The sequence below is a fragment of the Coregonus lavaretus genome (genome assembly GCF_964263955.1).
Source record: "Coregonus lavaretus genome assembly, contig: HAP1_SCAFFOLD_2802, whole genome shotgun sequence".
In the NCBI taxonomy this organism is placed as follows: domain Eukaryota; kingdom Metazoa; phylum Chordata; class Actinopteri; order Salmoniformes; family Salmonidae; genus Coregonus; species Coregonus lavaretus.
This window is the reverse complement of record NW_028157556.1, coordinates 24,442-44,540: the sequence shown is the minus strand read 5'-3', so window position 1 is coordinate 44,540 and position 20,099 is coordinate 24,442. Positions and strand designations below refer to the sequence as shown.

General features: G+C 41.1%; 3 protein-coding genes across 3 annotated transcripts; all 3 read left to right on the top strand.

Moving 5' to 3' along the window:
- Nucleotides 1-5,294: 5,294 nt before the first annotated feature.
- Nucleotides 5,295-6,382, top strand: LOC311125267 (apolipoprotein C-I-like). Its single transcript, XM_084199316.1, has 3 exons — nt 5,295-5,402; nt 5,699-5,840; nt 6,057-6,382. Exons 1-3 carry the CDS (start codon nt 5,348-5,350, stop codon nt 6,121-6,123), a joined length of 264 nt encoding a protein of 87 aa, XP_084055442.1. The 5' UTR covers nt 5,295-5,347; the 3' UTR covers nt 6,124-6,382.
- Nucleotides 6,383-8,509: 2,127 nt separating this feature from the next.
- On the top strand, nt 8,510-11,484 carry LOC311125266 (uncharacterized protein). Its single transcript, XM_084199315.1, has 4 exons — nt 8,510-8,645; nt 10,546-10,591; nt 10,733-10,817; nt 10,938-11,484. The coding sequence occupies exons 2-4, from the start codon at nt 10,546-10,548 to the stop codon at nt 11,110-11,112; spliced, it is 306 nt and encodes a 101-aa protein (XP_084055441.1). The 5' UTR covers nt 8,510-8,645; the 3' UTR covers nt 11,113-11,484.
- A 1,073-nt stretch (nt 11,485-12,557) lies between these two features.
- LOC311125265 (uncharacterized protein) lies at nt 12,558-15,000 on the top strand. The gene is made up of 4 exons (XM_084199314.1): nt 12,558-12,650; nt 12,905-12,949; nt 13,588-13,810; nt 14,479-15,000. Exons 2-4 carry the CDS (start codon nt 12,907-12,909, stop codon nt 14,636-14,638), a joined length of 426 nt encoding a protein of 141 aa, XP_084055440.1. The 5' UTR covers nt 12,558-12,650; nt 12,905-12,906; the 3' UTR covers nt 14,639-15,000.
- Nucleotides 15,001-20,099: the final 5,099 nt, after the last annotated feature.

Below are 20,099 nucleotides of genomic sequence, written 5' to 3'. Positions count from 1 at the left end.
AAATAGATTTTATCCAAGAGATTCTAGTTTTAACCCAGATAAATCAGGTTTAAAAGAACATGTAAACACCAGAAACACCCAGTAATAGTAAGGTGTTCTGGCAGACCAAACAAAACATGGAGTAAAGACATACACATGGCCCTAAACAAAACAGTCTTGCACCATTTGGGTTCAATGGCGTTGAACGGCAACCTGAGAGAGAAACATATTCTTGCCAGGCCTTTCTGTGGCTGTAGCTTGCCTTCACCCAGGGCCGGCACTAGACATAAGCGACATAAGCAATCGCTTAGGGCCCCGCAGCGACTTAGGGCCCCTCCCAATCTCATACACATATAAAGACATACACAAACCAACTACACTGAGTGTACAAAACACTAGGAACACCTTCACCTGGATTCACCTGGTCAGTCTATGTCAAGGAAAGAGTAGGGCTGTGGCGGTCACGAAATTTCACCAGCCGGTGATTGTCAAGCAAATAACTGTCGGTCTCCCGGTAATTGACCGTTAATTAACATAAACACATTTAGCATCTCCTGGATTCCACACATCGCCTACAGACCACTGACGCAGACCTTTGGAACATCTACATTTTTAAATGTCTAATAAATCCATGTAATGTAGTCTACACCTTCACAATAAATCCATTATTTATTTTAGACAGGTCTAAATAAGCATGATATGAAGCAAATGTAGTCTATTTCAGAAGAACAAAATAGCATACTCTGAGTTGTCCTTATGTTAGGTCCTGATCTGGCTATGCCAAATGCTGTGGGCTACACTAATTCATTTAGCAGACAAGATTTGCTTAGAATTCCGTGGCATTATTTTATAGTATGAAGAATACAATTGAACAAAGCTGAATAAAATATAAATTATATTTTCTCCAAATGATTTGAGGGAGTGCGCACATGCGGCTATTCTGTGTTGAGCGGTTAACAAAGAAATAGGTACTCCTATATGCTTAATTTAGAATTATTAATGTAACTTTAGTTATTCTACAAACGTTGGGCTATATGTTTTGATTTGCAATACATTGTAAGGCTGCATGATGCGACTCTAATGATGAGTTGAAGTAGCTTGAAAGGCATGAGCTCTGCTTTGTTTTTTGCGTAGGCTGTACACACTACATCAGTCACTCATTCACAATTTGACAAGCACTTGATAATGCCTGGAATTTCACGGCGGCATCCCTTTTGTGTGGCCGTAATGCACCCTGATTTAGAATGGACCATTATCATGCACCTGTCTCGAAACAGCGGCAGGGGAAAAAATACACGTCATCTATGCACTTTAATAGCGAATGGAGGACGCTTTTCCCCGTGGTTTATTTTCATGCCAGCCAGGTAGGCTATACTCCTGTTGTAAATATAAGTAATGTGCTTAATATTAGGAAAGTTGAGAAATAAATATAGTAGGCCTAGCCTATAGAACGCTGTAGCTCAGTTGGTAGAGCATGGCGCTTGCAACGCCAGGGTTGTGGGTTCGTTTCCCACGGGGGGCCAGTATGAAAATGAATGCACTCACTAACTGTAAGTCACTCTGGATAAGAGCGTCTGCTAAATGACTAAAATGTTTAGTAGAGGCCATCACTCTGTTAGCCTATTGAAATGTTGCGCAACATGAGCTCATGGGCTCTCATGAAGTGTTTGATTAGATTTTCAAAACATTTGCATTGATGTCTGAGTGATTAGAGGGACAATATAGTGCTGAGTACCAGGCAGTTAGCAAGTTTGGTAGGCTGCTAATAACCATCAGAGCTTGGAGAAGCCTAATTACCGTGACTAACGGTCACGTGGAATTTGACTGCCTTCATGACTCGTGACCGCCGGTGTGGCGGTAATACGGTCACCGCAACAGCCCTAGGAAAGAGTTCCTAATGTTTTGTAGAGTGTAATTTAAAGAAAGTGTGAGTCACAAAGTTTGCCTCTGAAGCGTAGGATAGAGGCCAACCAGTAAATATTTAGGCTGGAAGCCAGGCAGTGAAGGCCACCACTTGTCCCTCCTCTCTGCTCCACCAATCCCCTAAGCACTTACACCTACAGTACTTTAGTGTTGTTGTTACTGGTAGTTTCAATAAACTAAACAAAGTTCATTCTCACTGTATACAAGAGCACTATGGGCATCTTTATTTTTGAAGACTCCCGAGTGGCGCAGTGGTCTAAGGCACTGCATCGCAGTGCTAGCTGTGCCACTAGAGATTCTGGTTTGAAGAAGAGTAAAAATGAAGAGTAAAAATGACTACAATGACCTCTCCCCTAAATCAGGTCACACTCCTAGTAACAACCTCTGTGCTGAAGTGCATTGCATGCAACTTCATTGTAGGCGAGTGAGTAAGTTATTGAGTCACAGTTTGTTTCTGTTCCTCCTTTACTGGAAGGCTGTGTTTATCTCTGTAACTCCCCCTATTTGGGTGAAGTGTCCTACACTACAGTAAACCCTGTATGTAGCTGCAGGGGTCTGGCCAAGGAGAAAACAGGAAAACCACAAGCATTCTGCCAGTCAGCACTTCTTCTCACGTACTATACTGCAGCTCCTGGGTGTCTCCGGCTCCGGCTGCAGAAACAAAAGGATCCAGCTAGCAGGTGTTGGCAGAGCAAAAACGACAGTAACCCCCCCACAACTCCCCCACAGAGATGTTACCTCTTATTACCCCCTTCCTCCCCTCTCCTCACCCATCTTGGTGCTGGAACACAAACCCGTCACCACAGGAACCCTTAAGCAAAAGAAGGGGGGGGGGAACAGTATTTTATCAGGCGGCTTGTTATTGCAATTCATGAGCGAGAGAGACATGCACGTTCACGCCTCATGCATCACACAGACTCACACACTCTGGAGGAGATGGAGATATCGCACACTCTGCCACAGGTGAGGAAGCGGTACTGTGTGGTTCATGCAGGACAATGGTCATCTGCGCATCATCATAGGGTATCATATGGCTAAAGCCATCAGCACCAAATGGGCACCCTGCAATGGGCAGCAGAGGGCTAGGTGCAAAGAGGGAAGTGCTGCAATGAGGAAAACCCACATACCCCTCCAGCACTAATGAGAGGTTACTATAGTTCAACAAACTGTAGTCCACTACCCCTGTATGCTCCAACACAGAGAATGACCTCCTAGACTTACTTCCCTATTTCAAGAATAGTGCAAATAAAGCCATAAGACTCTCGGGTCAAATAACAAAAAATCGGGTGTTTTCAGAGTTGTGTCAATGTGATTTGCTACACCAAACCCCTGTACCACACCAAACATAACACACACACACACACACACACACACACACAGACACTGACGCCCCCACAAAAAAGAAGAAGGTGACATAGACTTTGCCAGACTTTGTAGTTCTTGGACGTGGAGTTCCGTATAGGCTATTCCAGTACTGTAGAGGTTTGTTGACCCCAGCTTCTCTCTGTTGGAGACAGCACGGAGGAGCACTAATATAATGTACTTCTATCAGATTTACATAACAGTGGGCAAAGTTGATACTGTCCATGCTGTATCCCATGATAAAACTGATAACACAGCTAGCACAGATCTGTGTGTGAGATCAGTGAAGGGCAATGGGACTGAAAGTAGATCAGAGGGGAAGAAGTGCACGTTATAGGCCTAATTTTAATATTTTATGTTATGAAATTGACAGGTGTCAACAAGCATTCCATCACACAGCTTTCATCTATTCAGAGATGTCAGAACAGGTATGACTTCAAGGGAGGGAGGAGGGAAGGATGGAATGGGGCCCAAATACTTGCCTTGCCAAAATGACTAAGGGCTGGATTCAATCCGTATCGCAGACGATCTGCTTTAAAATGTAAAGGTAATTGAATGCAGTCTACGCAACGGTGGGAACATTGCCTTTAATTATCGATCGCAGCTCTTCAGTGCTATGGATTGAATAGAGCCCTAAGTGGACTGGTCTGGTGGACTCAGAGACAGATCTGCATTGAGCACCAGAGTCAATGCGGTGCTGTTTAGTGATGCCACTGCAGAACCGTATCAATATCTTAGCTCAATATCAGTAGTATAAGTACCTTTGTGACCTAGCTTATGGTCATAGTCCACTTTAGGTCTGTATCTCTGTGCACTCACAGTCTGATGCTGTCAGATATGGATATGACTATGTCATCATGGATACTGACGTGAGATATCAACCAGAGAACTATGAACTGATGATAGGTCTACCCTCTCTGACCTACATCCATTGATTTACAATGGATATTTTATGGCAAATTAATATCACATTATAAAACCTAAGGCAGGTTGAAAAAACCTCCAGATCAGACCGTGAATTACAGATCCAGTCATTCCCACATCTGATTAAATACGTGATTATGTGTGGTTTGAAACAAGACAGGACATTGACTATACCTCTGCTGGGATCCCAGAAAAGGGAGATGTGGGAGTGTTGGTTAATCTGGAGGAGAAGGTGGGAGTAGGCCGCTCTTGGCGCCCGCTTCATTGTGCGATGAGGGGTCACCATAGGTCAGAAGTGGTAACTACTGATTACGTCATCGTGCTGGGATATATAGAGGGACTCCGTCAGTCTGTCAGACACATTTTCTGTCTGAGACGGGAAAACAGGTAAGATTAACCTACATTTCACTCGCATTTCTAGAGACTTGTTTTCTTTGTTATAACTTCAAATGTAAATATCTTTGCATGTTTTTGGTCTTATCAAAGCAAACACATAAGCTGGTATATCTGCGACTTTTGTTCATCAGTTTATTTGCACGAGAATGCAGTTCTTTATTTTATACCCAAAACTTTCCGTTAGTCTATACCAGGCTCTCAAAATCTGTATGCGGTATTGTGGCGACATCTAGGTGTAGTTTATACAAGCAGGAAAGACATTCAGCCTACCTTCTGTTTCTGAGCGCCATCCAATGCTCAGGACAGATATTCATAGAAACAATTCTTCTGTTAGTTTACTAATTTGATCAGGTCGAGTTTAATGTAAAATGTAAGCCTATCAAAAGTGTTGTTCTTGCTCATGTAAAGTCACCAATCGAAGTTGTGTGTAGGCTAGAGAACACAAAGGGAGTTGTCCACTGTGCTGACCGCACGGGTGCACTCTTTCACTAGATACACGTGCACATGTTTCAGACAACGGTTTCAACCCTATAACACTAACATAACAGCTGTTGATCCTTTATTAGGACAATAATAATAAGATGGCTTACGTTTCACTTTTTTAGCACAACTCCTGACGAAACCCTGATGGCATTATGCCTAGATTTTGTTTTAACTCATAACTGACTCATCATGAAAACATTTTATGATGGAGGATATTAAAGGCAGGGTGTTTTGTTACTAAATAAACGTGTTTGTCCTTCCCTTGTAGCCAACAGTCAAGATGAAACTGTCCATTGCCATTGCTGTGTTGATGCTTGTGTTCGCCGCACACACAGGTATAAAGCCCTACCCTATTAGGCAGCCATTACACTCTCATTCTATCTAATCATTACTGTTGCTCCTTCACCTCCGTCTCTCTCTCGCTCTCTCTCTCTCTCTCTCTCTCTCTCTCTCTCTCTCTCTCTCTCTCTCTCACACACACTCTCTCTCACACACACTCTCTCTCTTTCTCTCTTCTTAATGAAACCCTCTGTCTCCCCTTTTTCCTGTCTCTTTCCCCTTCTCTATTCATAAATCTAAAACTCTCCCCTTCTGTTCATAGTTCTAACCCTATGTCCCTTTCACTCTACAGAGGCTCAGGAGGCTGAGAAGACCATTGAGGAGCATTTTGCCACCTTCGGCAATCAGATGAAGGAGCTAACTGATGACCTAACTGTCAAGACCAAGGACCTGGTTGAAAAGATGGGGGACAGCGAGTTCGCCACCAACACAAGGTACACACGCACCCACGCACACGCATGCACACACACACACACACACACACACACACACACACACACACACACACACACACACACACACACACACACACACACACACACACACACCAAAACATAACCCAACATTAAATTAATTGAAGATATACATTAATACACTGAAATAATTAAAGACTGAAATGACTCACTGTGTGTCTGTCTCCCCGTCTCAAGGAACTGGTTCACTGAGCAGTTTGACAAGATGAAGGTCAAGTTCGACGAGACCTTCCCCAAGCAGTAGTAAGCCTGTACACCTCTGACCCTGCCTATCTGTGACCAATAAGACCCCCCCCCCCCCCCCCCCCATCACGCTTCTTGCTCTGTCTTGCCTGGTGACGCGGTTGCTGTGATGCTGACACATGCGTTATGCCGACAGACACAAAGGTTATATTCCCCCTCTGTGAAGAGACCGACGTCATCTCTGTGTAATTGTTATGGCTTTCTTTAATAACCTGGATCACAATGAGTTGAACAATAAAGATACATTTGTGATAAAACTATATTTGTGGGTTGTTGTATTATGCATTTGATTTGCATACAGTAAGAAGTCAAACTATTCATTTTTAAAGAGGCCAATTAATACATGCAATGCGAAGTTATTCTGAACAATGAGTTTGATTGGCATTTATTATATTTGACGTGTCTCTTCAACTAATATCTGGGGGCACATAAGGATATGAAGACCTGTACAAATAATATAGACAGTATGCATAACATGTATAAAAAACTGTGCACAAAGACCACACATTCACTTCCTCTCTGTTTATGATGCATTGTGGGATAGGTGTAGGATGATAATGTGGTCAACGTGAATGGTCAGCTGACCAGTATGTCACATGGGTTAAAAACACCATCATGGTGGCCAGAGAAAGAATTAGTACATTCTGACTGAACACATGTAATTTCACATTTTGCCCAGACACTTCTCTAACTGACATTCAGCAGTAGCACAAGTGTCTGCCAATGGCCACTTTCTTCCGTTCAGCATGTTGGTTGTGTGCATTCTTGAAAAGTGTCTCTATGAACAATGTTCAATCTCTTGAAACTTAATGTTCCTGTGCTAAGATATGCTTCCACTAAAAAAAAGATACAAACTTGTGTCACAATCATAAATGGACTCTGGATTTATGCTGTTATTGAGCTCTCCTTAACAATAAACACTATGTAATGCAATGCAATAGACATACTTTGATGCTCTGGATATCATGTATCTCTCAGGAGATCTACACATCAATAGCTTTATTGAGAGGTAGTAACCCGGTCAAATAATTCTGCAGAATTAACTATTGGCAGAGAGTGATCTTTGAGAGAGAGTGGTCTATCTATGTCAATAGCAGCCACCAAAGGGCAATTGCCAGCACTACACTGGCTGCTGGTCCTCCATTTCACAAGGCCCCGGCTAAAGTCACTGTTTATCCTGAGTTAATGATTACTATGCTGTCCCTGTTTACTGGAATCTGCTCCTGTGTTTGACTAGATGTCAGGGGGTAGGGGGGGTAGAGGGGGTCCAGGGGGCAAGAGGGTTGTGCACCCCAAAAGGTAATACTCATATTTGTACCCTATTTTCTGGTGGAGTGTCATAATAGTGGGCAGCTTTAATCTGCTCTCCGTACCATCTTCTCACAACAACCAACTATTGTGCTGTGTCTGTCGACAGGACCAGAGGTGAAGAGGCGAATGGACAAAGCAATAGTGGGAAAACAAGATTTGAAAATGACATCAACAGTTGGTCATGTATCAGTGTATCATTCAGCATTGTGCCTGAAAAAGTGTTGCAAAGATAGAGAGAGAGAGAGAGAGAGAGAGAGAGAGAGAGAGAGAGAGAGAGAGAGAGAGAGAGAGAGAGAGAGAGAGAGAGAGAGAGAGAGAGAGAGAGAGAGAGAGAGAGAGAGGTATTCTGAAGTGGACAACTCTCTTGAGTTCTGCTGACTGGGACCATTGGGTCTAGTCCAAAACAGTACTCTATTTCATTCACCTGCTGTCTTCTTAATAAATATATCTGGTGCATAGGGACATAAAGACTTTGCCTGGTCTGAATATTTACCAGCTAATATGTCCACTCATCAGGAATGTTGGACAGGTATCCAGACAATGTTGAAATTGAAAAGATGATAAGAGATTAATGTAACCTTTTGGCAAATACAAGGATGAAATATTACAATTAAAGGCTTTTTTTAAATGTGTTGCGAGGAGTTAGTGTTTCTTTTCGGCAACATTTGATACTGTAGCAGCTGACACAAGTAATTTATCTTATTTCAAGATATTTCAAGGTAAAATATCCTGAAAAATATCTTGAAATAAGAAGGTAAAATATCTTGAAAAATATCTTGAAATAAGAGAAATTACTTGTATTAAGCCTTTTTTATTGTAAAATTAGCAAAATTATCTGCCAATGACATTAGATCATTTTGTTTGATAAGAAAAATAAACAATTTTAAGGGTATTATCACTAAATATAAGATATTTAGGCTTGCTTACATTTCGTTTTTTTCAGTAAATGTACCCAGAAAATATTTTCTCAGAACTTAAATAAATAGAGAGTATCGAACCACTGGACTACTTACGACTGACTCACTGATCATCCAAGCCAATCCAATCAGTCCACCACTTCCCACCCAAAAACAGACCATCGGTCAGTGGTCACCAAAACAAGAACAATGTACACGTGTAACCAAGAAAAAGCACTGTGAGAACTCCCCTAATTCAAATAAAGTGACTTGATTCCGCCAAACAGATTGGACAATACTGAGAACAAACACTAAGGTAAAATGCTCCCCTAAAATGCTCTTTCACTCACTTTGAATTGTGTAGTTTATAGCTGTTTTTATACTGGAGGCCAGCTGTTATGAGTGATACTGTTGATTACAGAAATATATATATATATATATATATATATATATATATATATATATATATATATCAGTGATATATCATTTGAACATATGATTAGTTTTGTGTGGGTTGATGAAAAATTGAATGTACTGTTTATTGAATAATTTCATTAAATGTAATATCTCTTTTTTATACAGTGGGGAGAACAAGTATTTGATACACTGCCGATTTTGCAGGTTTTCCTACTTACAAAGCATGTAGAGGTCGGTAATTTTTATCATAGGTACACTTCAAAAATCCAGAAAATCACATTGTATGATTTTTAAGTAATTCATTTGCATTTTATTGCATGACATAAGTATTTGATACATCAGAAAAGCAGAACTTAATATTTGGTACAGAAACCTTTGTTTGCAATTACAGAGATCATACGTTTCCTGTACGTCTTGACCAGGTTTGCACACACTGCAGCAGGGATTTTGGCCCACTCCTCCATACAGACCTTCTCCAGATCCTTCAGGTTTCGGGGCTGTCGCTGGGCAATACGGACTTTCAGCTCCCTCCAAAGATTTTTCTATTGGGTTCAGGTCTGGAAACTGGCTAGGCCACTCCAGGACCTTGAGATGCTTCTTACGGAGCCACTCCTTAGTTGCCCTGGCTGTGTGTTTCGGGTCGTTGTCATGCTGGAAGACCCAGCCACGACCCATCTTCAATGCTCTTACTGAGGGAAGGAGGTTGTTGGCCAAGATCTCGCGATACATGGCCCCATCCATCCTCCCCTCAATACGGTGCAGTCGTCCTGTCCCCTTTGCAGAAAAGCATGCCCAAAGAATGATGTTTCCACCTCCATGCTTCACGGTTGGGAAGGTGTTCTTGGGGTTGTACTCATCCTTCTTCTTCCTCCAAACACGGCGAGTGGAGTTTAGACCAAAAAGCTCTATTTTTGTCTCATCAGACCACATGACCTTCTCCCATTCCTCCTCTGGATCATCCAGATGGTCATTGGCAAACTTCAGACGGGCCTGGACATGCGCTGGTTTGAGCAGGGGGACCTTGCGTGTGCTGCAGGATTTTAATCCATGACGGCGTAGTGTGTTACTAATGGTTTTCTTTGAGACTGTGGTCCCAGCTCTCTTCAGGTCATTGAACAGGTCCTGCCGTGTAGTTCTGGGCTGATCCATCACCTTCCTCATGATCATTGATACCCCACGAGGTGAGATCTTGCATGGAGCCCTAGACCGAGGGTGATTGACCGTCATCTTGAACTTCTTCCATTTTCTAATAATTGCGCCAACAGTTGTTGCCTTCTCACCAAGCTGCTTGCCTATTGTCCTGTAGCCCATCCCAGCCTTGTGCAGGTCTACAATTTTATCCCTGATGTCCTTACACAGCTCTCTGGTCTTGGCCATTGTGGAGAGGTTGGAGTCTGTTTGATTGAGTGTGTGGACAGGTGTCTTTTATACAGGTAACGAGTTCAAACAGGTGCAGTTAATACAGGTAATGAGTGGAGAACAGGAGGGCTTCTTAAAGAAAAACGAACAGGTCTGTGAGAGCCGGAATTCTTACTGGTTTGTAGGCGATCAAATACTTATGTCATGCAATAAAATGCAAATTAATTACTTAAAAATCATACAATGTGATTTTCTGGATTTTTGTTTTAGATTCCGTCTCTCACAGTTGAAGTGTACCTATGATAAAAAATTACAGACCTCTACATGCTTTGTAAGTAGGAAAACTTGCAAAATCGGCAGTGTATCAAATACTTGTTCTCCCCACTGTAAGTGAGATGTGTATTTTAGGCTAATCTTCCCTCATTCTGTTTCTATGACAGATGCCATGGAAACGGATGCTAGTTGCTCTCCTCTTGCTCATTCAAGGTGTGGCTGTGCATGTCAACATGTTTTACTGTCTGTCTATTCTATCCTCCATTGAACTGCTGACATGGACTGGTAGTATTTTGAGTATGGTTTCCAGGTTTCCAACCTACTGTACCCTACTGTAACCTTTCTCCTCCATAGCATGTGTGTCCATAGTGGCCCAGACACCAGCCCCAGGGGACTCTGACTCTGAGGGGGTTCTGCAGCGGGCAACAGAGGCATACAGGTACAAACAGACACACACTCACTATGGCCGACCATGCCATTTTAAGGATAAAGACAAAAGGCCTGCACTCAGTAGATGCTGCTCCCAAGTGCTTTGTTCTTGTGTGTGTGTGTTTTACAGGGCAGCCAAAGTTAAAGCCCAGAGAATAGGAGAGGTGGTACGGGCCTTTGCTGGTGCATACTACGAGGACCACATCAAACCAGTGGCTGACCCCTACATGGACTGGGCCTCAGCCTCCACCAGTTCCTTCTGGGACAGAGTCAAGGAAAAGATCGACCAGTACAGACCCATCTAATGGCACCTGAATCTAAGGCAGACAAACACCCACCCAGCTCACTGCTAGCACATATACTAATGCAAGGTGATACTAGGACTGATTCTATGTTCATATGCACTAGGGATTACAAGTAGGACATTTGTGTTACAATGTTTTAGAAGAGCACGTGAACACTGCTGTATGATTTGGCTGGTGAATGACGACACCCGTTTATTAGTGTTACACTAACCTCAGCACAAGGGTTGTGATAGTATTAAAACTGCCCTAGTCTAGTAGTAATCATACCGTTATCAAACAAGGGTCACATATTGCATCTGAATGAGTCAATTAACTATTGTGAACCACCAAAATGAAGCAACACTAAATAAATAAAAACATTCAATAATATCATTATAGTGTTGAGCCTTTTCATAAACTTTCCCTTGACACTGTCTACACTGCCCACATTCATCAATCTCTGAACTGAATAAAGTAGAAAGTTGAGAGAGACTGAGAAAATATTTTAGAATAGCAGAGAGAGAGGCAGAGAGAAAGCAACAGTGAACGACAAAGAGGAAGAGATAGAATGAGACCGAAAGAAAGAGACAGATGGAGGGACAGACAGACAGATGAGAGAGAGAGCCAGACAGACATACATACAGAGACATCAGCGATGGGAGTGATGTCTACAGACTGTGCTGAAATCGAAGTGTTGCCTAGGTGAGAGTTGACAGTTGAGATACAAGGTTCAGCAGGTGTGTCTGGCAGGAGGGGAGATGTGTGTGACCTGCAGGCCGTTTCCTTCAGCTCTCTCTGTGTGGACTGCAGACATCGATCCTGGAACACAGTCAAGACACTCAGGGCCCTGTTCCAATCAAAACCATAATCTGACTAACTGGGATACATGAAACACATTCAAATAGACAGTGAGAAAGGACCTTAGCATGAATAAGCCTTTGAGATTCTTTTTGTTATACATTGTGAAGAGAGTTTTGTTGTTGAGTTCGTGAATTATGAATGTGTGCAAGATTAATGATTTGCAATTAGTTACATAGAGGCAGTCAAGCATACTGGTTTATGTTCCACACAAATGCTGGCAAATCAATTATAATGCTTAACACGATCATTCATTCAAACAAAAATCTATTTCATGCACTGATATGTGAACGTTTTTGTGGGGGAATTGACGCTTTCCTACATATGCAGAAGAGTGCATTGCAGCATAAATAGATTTCAGAATCCAATCAAGTGATAATCTGGATGCATTGCATCACTTGTCTGGACATACATATGAGGGGACTCAAGTGCAATGGACTTTGTGTAGGCGAACGAGTGTGTGGATGTTTGTCCCATAGGTACAGTGGGTTCTGGTGAGTCTGGGTGCGTGGGTGTGTGTGCGTGCGTGCGTGTGTGTTCGTGTAGGTGTTTGTGTGCGTGCATACTCATTAGATGACGTTTATTTACAGTCCTCCCTATATCATGGTGTCTACTTGTCCAGACTGCTTTACAGACAACTCAGCCACCAGAGAAGAGTGTCATTTATTTCACTGGGATCTGTACACCCACTACAAAAGGAGGTAATATTTTTCTCTGTCTTCGCTCAACTTTTATAGATACATTATTTCAATGCTCTAGTAATCTCTAACATTTTAAATTAATTAATGAATTAATGAATTAATGACTCATGTATTTTAAGATGCATCTTCCTTTTGTATCAGTTCTAAACAGCTTATCAGTTTCATTGATGCCTGATCAGAATGGTCTGGTTTCTTGTCTAATAAATAGGCAGGCATTGCATTGAAATCCTATGTGGTTTGTCTTTTTCTTTCAGAGATGAACGGAAAATTGGCATTAGCCTTCGTGCTTGCGCTTCAAGGTAAGACCATCAATTGAACAACCCCATGCCATGATTAGATAGTGAAAAACACACCAATCTCTTTCATAATGTCTTTAAACAATAAAAGCTAATTTGCCAACATTTATGAAAATGGATATATAGCGTTCATTCCAGCTGTTTATAAAACAGAAGGTAATAGCTACCTTTGACCTGCAGCTGTGAACCTGTCAGTGACAGTGAGAGAACATGTCAGCAACAGGAATGTATAGCAGTTAGTTGCATGCTTATCTGAGAGGTGATAGGCTTTGAACTGTGATGGACTTGTGGAGGTGATAGGCTGACCACATTGAGCAGTGACACTATGGACATCGAACCCCACTGCTACAATATCAGCAGAGATAAGAGAGATCTCAGATGTCAGGTTGAAATGGCCTTTGATTATTACAGCCAAGTTTACTCATCATGAGAACGATCAAACCCTGTGACTACCTCCATTACACAGACACAGACACAAAATCAACCTTACTCACACACACTGCCTGGTTATGCGAAGCGTATTAGTATATTAGGGCTATTTTGTGGCTAAAGTTAGTCCAGTGGTTTTAGATACTCAATAACAGCAGTCAAGCAAGTGCAATTAATTAATAAAAACGATCTTTCCCCTGTCTCCCCTCCAGTCTCTGTGTGCCTGTGTCAGGTACCAGAGCCCGACAAGGAGCTGGTGGAGAAGTATGAGGACATGAAGTCTGTGTTCTACAAGAGGCTGCTGAACGCCTACAGCAAGTTTCAGGCTGCTGTGGGGCCTTTGACTGAGAACATGGGCCAGGGCCAGGCTGCCAAAGACTACATCGAGGAGCTGCAGGGCAATCCCAAATTCCAGAGCGTTGTCAAGATCGGAACGTGAGTGCCCCACCCCGACTCACCCGAGTTACCTTATCCCATTGAGTCGGTCTGTCAGTCTGTCGATGTCCTTCTGTTGTCCTGCTTGTTTGTCTGTCTATCCGTCTGATGTACTGTCAGTTCTACTGTCTATCTGTCCATAACTTTGAAGTAGGACTTCAAATGATTATAGGATCTTAGATACTGGCGCTTCATGCCTATCAACATGTTACCTAGATATTTTACCATTCTCTATTAAACGTTCACCACTGGACACATCAGAACATGGTTAAAATACTATTTCAGGTATTTCCATTACATTTCAAAACAAGTATTCAGATCATCTTTATTTGAAAAAACAAGTAGTTGGAAATACACTTTCACAAAATTCTCAAATACACTGGCTCAAATACGCTCCCATGCATTTAACCCAGGTATTTGAAATACTTTGAAATACAATTTGAAAGACTATTTGTTTCAGTTTTCTCAATTAACCATTCAAATACTCAATTAAAAGTACTTGTTTTGGGCTGTGTAATTCAGAATACTCAAATACACAGATATTTCTTTTTAAATAAAAAAATACTCAAATACACATGTATTTGAACCCAGGTCTGAGACACATATGATGGCTGTTAACTTATAACATTACTGACATCCCTTCCTGTCTTTGTGTGTGTGTTGTCCAGTGGTCTGGCCCAGGAAGCAGCACCCTTGGTGGACAAGGCCCGTATGGCCGGTCTGGGTCTGTACGGACACTACGTGCGCCCCCATGTCGGCACCTACCTGGACGAGGCCATCAAATCCATCAAGGTTTACCTTGACAAAGTCCTGCCTGCCGAGAATTGAGCCCTGGATAGCCTCCGTCGCATCGGACCACCCCACACGCTTGTACCTTTCCACACAGGGCTTGGCTCTGCTATAGCTGTGCTTCTGATACATGTATTAAATGGTAGAAGGGGGAAATACCTGAAGGTGATTGAGAAGAGAAATGCACAATGCAAAACGCATCCCCTCCCGCTTTCTATGTCAACACTTTCCTAGACATGACTATTCAAGGGAATTGAAGGTCAAAGCATGGTGGATAGGAAGACTGACATCTTGCAAGAGCTTTAACATTGTGCATGTATATAACTACGTGTTTGATACTCTAACAGGAGTTTGTGTGTGTGTGTGTATGTGTGTGTTTAATAAAGATCTGAAAGTTGAAACTCTTGACTGATACTTGAGCATTATGTTTAATTAGAGTATTTGGTGCAGAAACATTTTTACTCATCCATATGAATAATAATATCATGAACCAGATTTAAAGAAAGATACTGCAAGTGAAAAATGTTGATCAAACTGCTTAATTGTTTAGTTATTAAGAAGTGATGGTAGCACTTTATTTTAGGGCAAAGAAATGACCAGTTATGTATTTATTATTAATATTATTAATTATTTAATAATTACATGGTAACATGGTATATACACAATAATATATATATATGTTTCTTTGGATTTCATTCAAACAAGCACCATTTGGTACCAAGTGGTTAAAGCTGCATTCTGAGATTTTAACACACAACAAAACTGTAGCCCGTCACTAGTTTTGATGTACAGCTGAGGGATGGGGCTACATTCATAAATTCATAGACAGCACTCTAGACACAAGGACTGACAGTCCATGACATCCACATGATAGTTTTAAACATAGTTGGACACTATATTGCTTGTTCACGTTCCTGTTGTTTGTTACCAATGGAGCAATATGTTATATTTGGAGTTATGAAAAAGCCGGGTGTGCTAAGCTCAAGTTATATTCTTTAAGAAACTATTTGTAAATATCAATAATTGAGATGGCCATTGAACAGATTTCCTGATCCCAGACCATACATGTCACTACCAATAGTGTTTCTTTATGTAAGTAGCAGAAACTACCCACTGATATCTTGTCATTTTCTACAGGAAAGGAGAGAAGAGAAGAGAAGAGAAGAGAAGAGAAGAGAAGAGAAGAGAAGAGAAGAGAAGAGAAGAGAAGAGAAGAGAAGAGAAGAGAAGAGAAGAGAAGAGAAGAGAAGAGAAGAGAAGAGAAGAGAAGAGAAGAGAAGAGAAGAGAAGAGAAGAGAAGAGAAGAGAACAGAACAGAACAGAACAGAACAGAACAGAACAGAACAGGACAGATGAGAACAGAACAGGACAGAACAGAGCAAGACAGAACAGGATGGTCCAGAACAGTACGTATGCTATTGCTGCACTGTTTCACTGCACCCTCTTGCCAGGTCGCTATATAGTTTAGTATGTTCTCGATAACCTAATTGGCTAAACAAAGGTTCTCAATTAATAAATTAATAAATAAGACACATACAACAACCAAAATTAGTTTAATGAGTTTGATCTTCAATCTCATCAGTGCTTGACTTGGGCAGGAGCTCATCGGAGCTGAGTACTGGCACCTCAAATGTTCTACTGCTTGAGCTCCTGTTCCTCTTATAGAATATTAGCTCAAAAGTATTGTGGAGCTCCTGCACCTAAATATAAACAGTACCAGCACCCAAAATGAGTACGGAAACCTATTTTAAGTCAAGCACTGATCTCACTCCAAAAGCTAATTCTGTGGATGTGTGATTGGATAATGATCAAGGGCATAACTGGTTGGACCGGTGTCACGACATTCCCCATTGGACCAATGATCAGTGAGAAGGGATATGGTCACTCAGTAAGGTTTTGCTTTATTGCTGCAGATGATATAAGAAAATGTGCATTACTCGGTCCTTGTCCATTCCCATGCTATGTCAACTGATATATTTATTAAGACCTTCTATTCAGTCAAAGCTTTTCTTTTTACAGCAACTCTCAAAGTGATTTACAAATGTTCCCTCAGTTTACCACCACCACTCCTACCAGAGACCTGTGTGCCAATGTTTGATCCATACTGACAGTAGTGTTGGGCAATTTTAAGATTGCATCTTCTATCAACAATATTTGACAACTATTGTCGATGGTGACGACATCGTGATGTCACAAACAATTAGCATATTTTAATTTGACTGCACCTCCAGAGTCTGGCAGCTCACAACAGCGCAGTGTAGTGAGCACACAGCAGGGCGACATGCCAAATGGCCCATTCCCTATTTGCCATAGCATAATACATTTCAATACATATGCGGTAGTTAGACTATTAACAAAATGCAAGAGAACATTGTAGATACACACAATACCCCATAATGTCAAAGTGGAATTATGTTTTTAGACATTTGACAAATAAATAGCTGAAATGTCTTAAGTATTCAACCCCTTGGTCATGGCAAGCCTAAATAAGTTCAGGAGTAACAATTGTGTAGGCCAGTGACATAAAATCTAAATTTAATCCGTTTTAAATTCAGGCTGTAACATAACAAAATGTGGAAAAAGTCAAGGTGTGTGAATACTTTCTGTAGGCACTGTATAGGCCTAACAAACAAACAATTGCAAGATAGACTAATTGCATATGAAGTTTAAACAAACCTGGTACGTTTCTGCTTTACTTGACCAAAGTATAGGCAAAATAAAGTGTTCCGTCGGAAAGTCAATCACGTGTCAATGTTATGAATCCAATTTGTACAATATTTTACAAATGTATTGTACTTAAGATCCCAGACTGCATCTTTACTTTCAGTGGTAGTGTGTCATTGACCTATAGTTTACCAGCACCACTTGGTGAATCTTTGTCCTAGTTTACCAGCACCACTTGGCTGCAGTGGAGTCTGTGAGAACCTGTAGTAGCCAGACCAATGTGTCAATAGTAATCTAGACTTAGGACTGTCTTATTAGGATATGTTGCATTACATAAGGAGGTGTGGGCTTACGTACTGGGAGGGGGTTGGTGGGAGGGGGTGGTAGTGGTAGTGGTGGGGGTCGTAATCTGAACACTAAATGTAATATGAATGGGTTACTCTACTGACCTAATAAAGACCAATGAAAATCAATCAGTCCCCAATCAAATCCAATCAGCAAGCAGGATAACTTGTTCTGTTACTTTTCAATACACCTATCTAGATTGGCAAATACACAGATTGCCCCACACTAAACTCTGACACTAAATCAACAAATAATGAACAAGTTACTGTTTTCAACGTAATTTGTCAACGTATTGTGACTTAAACTGTTGTTTTGAGGGTGAAATTTCAACCACAGGATTATGTCATTATGATAACCAATTTTCAACATAGACAAACCTTGTATAAAATATGTTGAATTTGTACCTTTGAAACAACGTCAGATCTTCAATGTAATATCCACCATCAGAAAAAAACAATAGGCTGGTCAGCACCTCCTACTGGAGAGTTGATCTATCTACAGCTATCCCTTTGGTTTCCCATTCAGAGTTTTAACCAAGCCCTGCTTGACTTTGATATTTGTCACTGACTATTACCAATGTGCTATCGTTGTAATGAATACTCAGGGAGAAAAAGGTGTAGATTCACACGCAGAGTGCGGCAGGTGTTTATTATGCCTTCGTAGAAGGCAGGAATCGTGGTCACAGGCAGGCAATGGTCATACACAGGCAGGCAAACAGGCAGGTGAAACAAAACTAGGACTGAAGGCTAAAACTGGTTCTCACAAACGAGCTAGGAAAGGCTTAGTACAGTCAAAACGAACAATACCTCACAAGGCACAAACAGAAAGAACTGAACTAAATAAGGAGGTGATGAGACCAGGTGAGTAACTAACACAGGTGAAATCAATGAACAAAAATGAAAGACAGGGCTACGTTCACGAACACAAAGAAACAGGGCTACGTACAAGAACACAAGGTGAACTAAGAAAACAAATACAGAACCTTACAATCGTGAGAATGATTGTAGAGAAATCTCCACTTAATAGATTAATTGTTGTTATTGAAGTCATTCCAAAGTATAGGTTTAACAGAGGAAATGAAATGTAACCATACATGATTAATTATATGTCATCAATGATGCTATTTAGGCCTATATAGCATTTGGGAAGTCATCAACAGCTATTGTTTTAATTAAGCCCAGGATTCAACTAAAAATAGACAATACATATAGGCCTAGGGTTTCAAGTTTGGTTGATTTAAAATTGAATCTATAAGGTAATAAATATGTTGGATTCACGTCTCCATCTCAACAAAAAATCAAAGTTACAGAATAGGACTAAATCAAATCAAACTGGATTTAAAGTGCATTTAAAGTTTGATTTGATTTAGTCCGGGGCGGCAGGTAGCTTAGTGGTTAAGAGCGTTGTGCCAGTAACCGAAAGGTCGCTGGTTCTAATCCCCGAGCCGACTAGGTGAAAAACCTGTCGATGTGCCCTTGAGCAAGGCACTTAACCCTAATTGCTCCTGTAAGTCGCTCTGGATAAGAGCGTCTGCTAAATGACCTATTTATAACTTAGATTTTTGTTTGAAATGGAGAGTGAATCCTACATATCCATTACACATTTGTGGACAAACTGGAATTAAAACCAGACTCAGTGGCACAGATGGAACTATCTAAGCAGTAGATACATCTCCTTTAAATGTTGATATTTGGTTTCATTGTCAACCAAACACAATTCAATATTACTTTTGTAATACAGTAAATAGCCTAAAGTTAGGGCTATCTTATAAACTAATGTAACAGTATTTATTCGACCTTCAAATGATTAACACAACCATGGCCACATAATAATCTGTGCAGAATCTCGAAGGGTATTGATCACTTGCGACATGTACTTGAATGTAATCTCAACTGCAATCCAGGTCATTTGGTTGTGCTACTAGATGAAGCACAGTGATAACACATTAAATATGCTACACATAGGATTTGGTGTTTTACTTTTACATTGTAATTTCAGAAAATGTACATAATATATCTGCAGTTATAGTGGAATGATAGTGTTTCACAGTATTACTTACCCGCCAGTGTTGTGATTGGCTGTGATATTCGCCTATTGATTTCTCCCGCCTGAGCGGCATCTTTTGTCAAACTGGAAAAGCTGTTCTGACATTGTGGCTGTGTTATCTAGTGGATATCGCTCTGTCATTTCCTGGTTGCTAAAATTCTACATTGTTTGCTCAATTTCAGTTTATGTGAGAAAACAAGCACTGAACAATGTAGGGAATCATTGTACCATCTAAATCACTGTGAAATATCTTTTCAATAACCAAAAATATCATTTTTATAGCTGTTTGAAGCTGGTGGACCAAATCCAAAGGTAAAAGGCTCAAGCGCAAGTCTCCGCCAGGAGGGGGATATTTGTTTTGAATGCAGCCCAGTGCTGTTGCAATTCACCTAGCACTGGGCTGCATTCAAAACAAGTCTCCCTGTGAAACACTATCATTCCACTA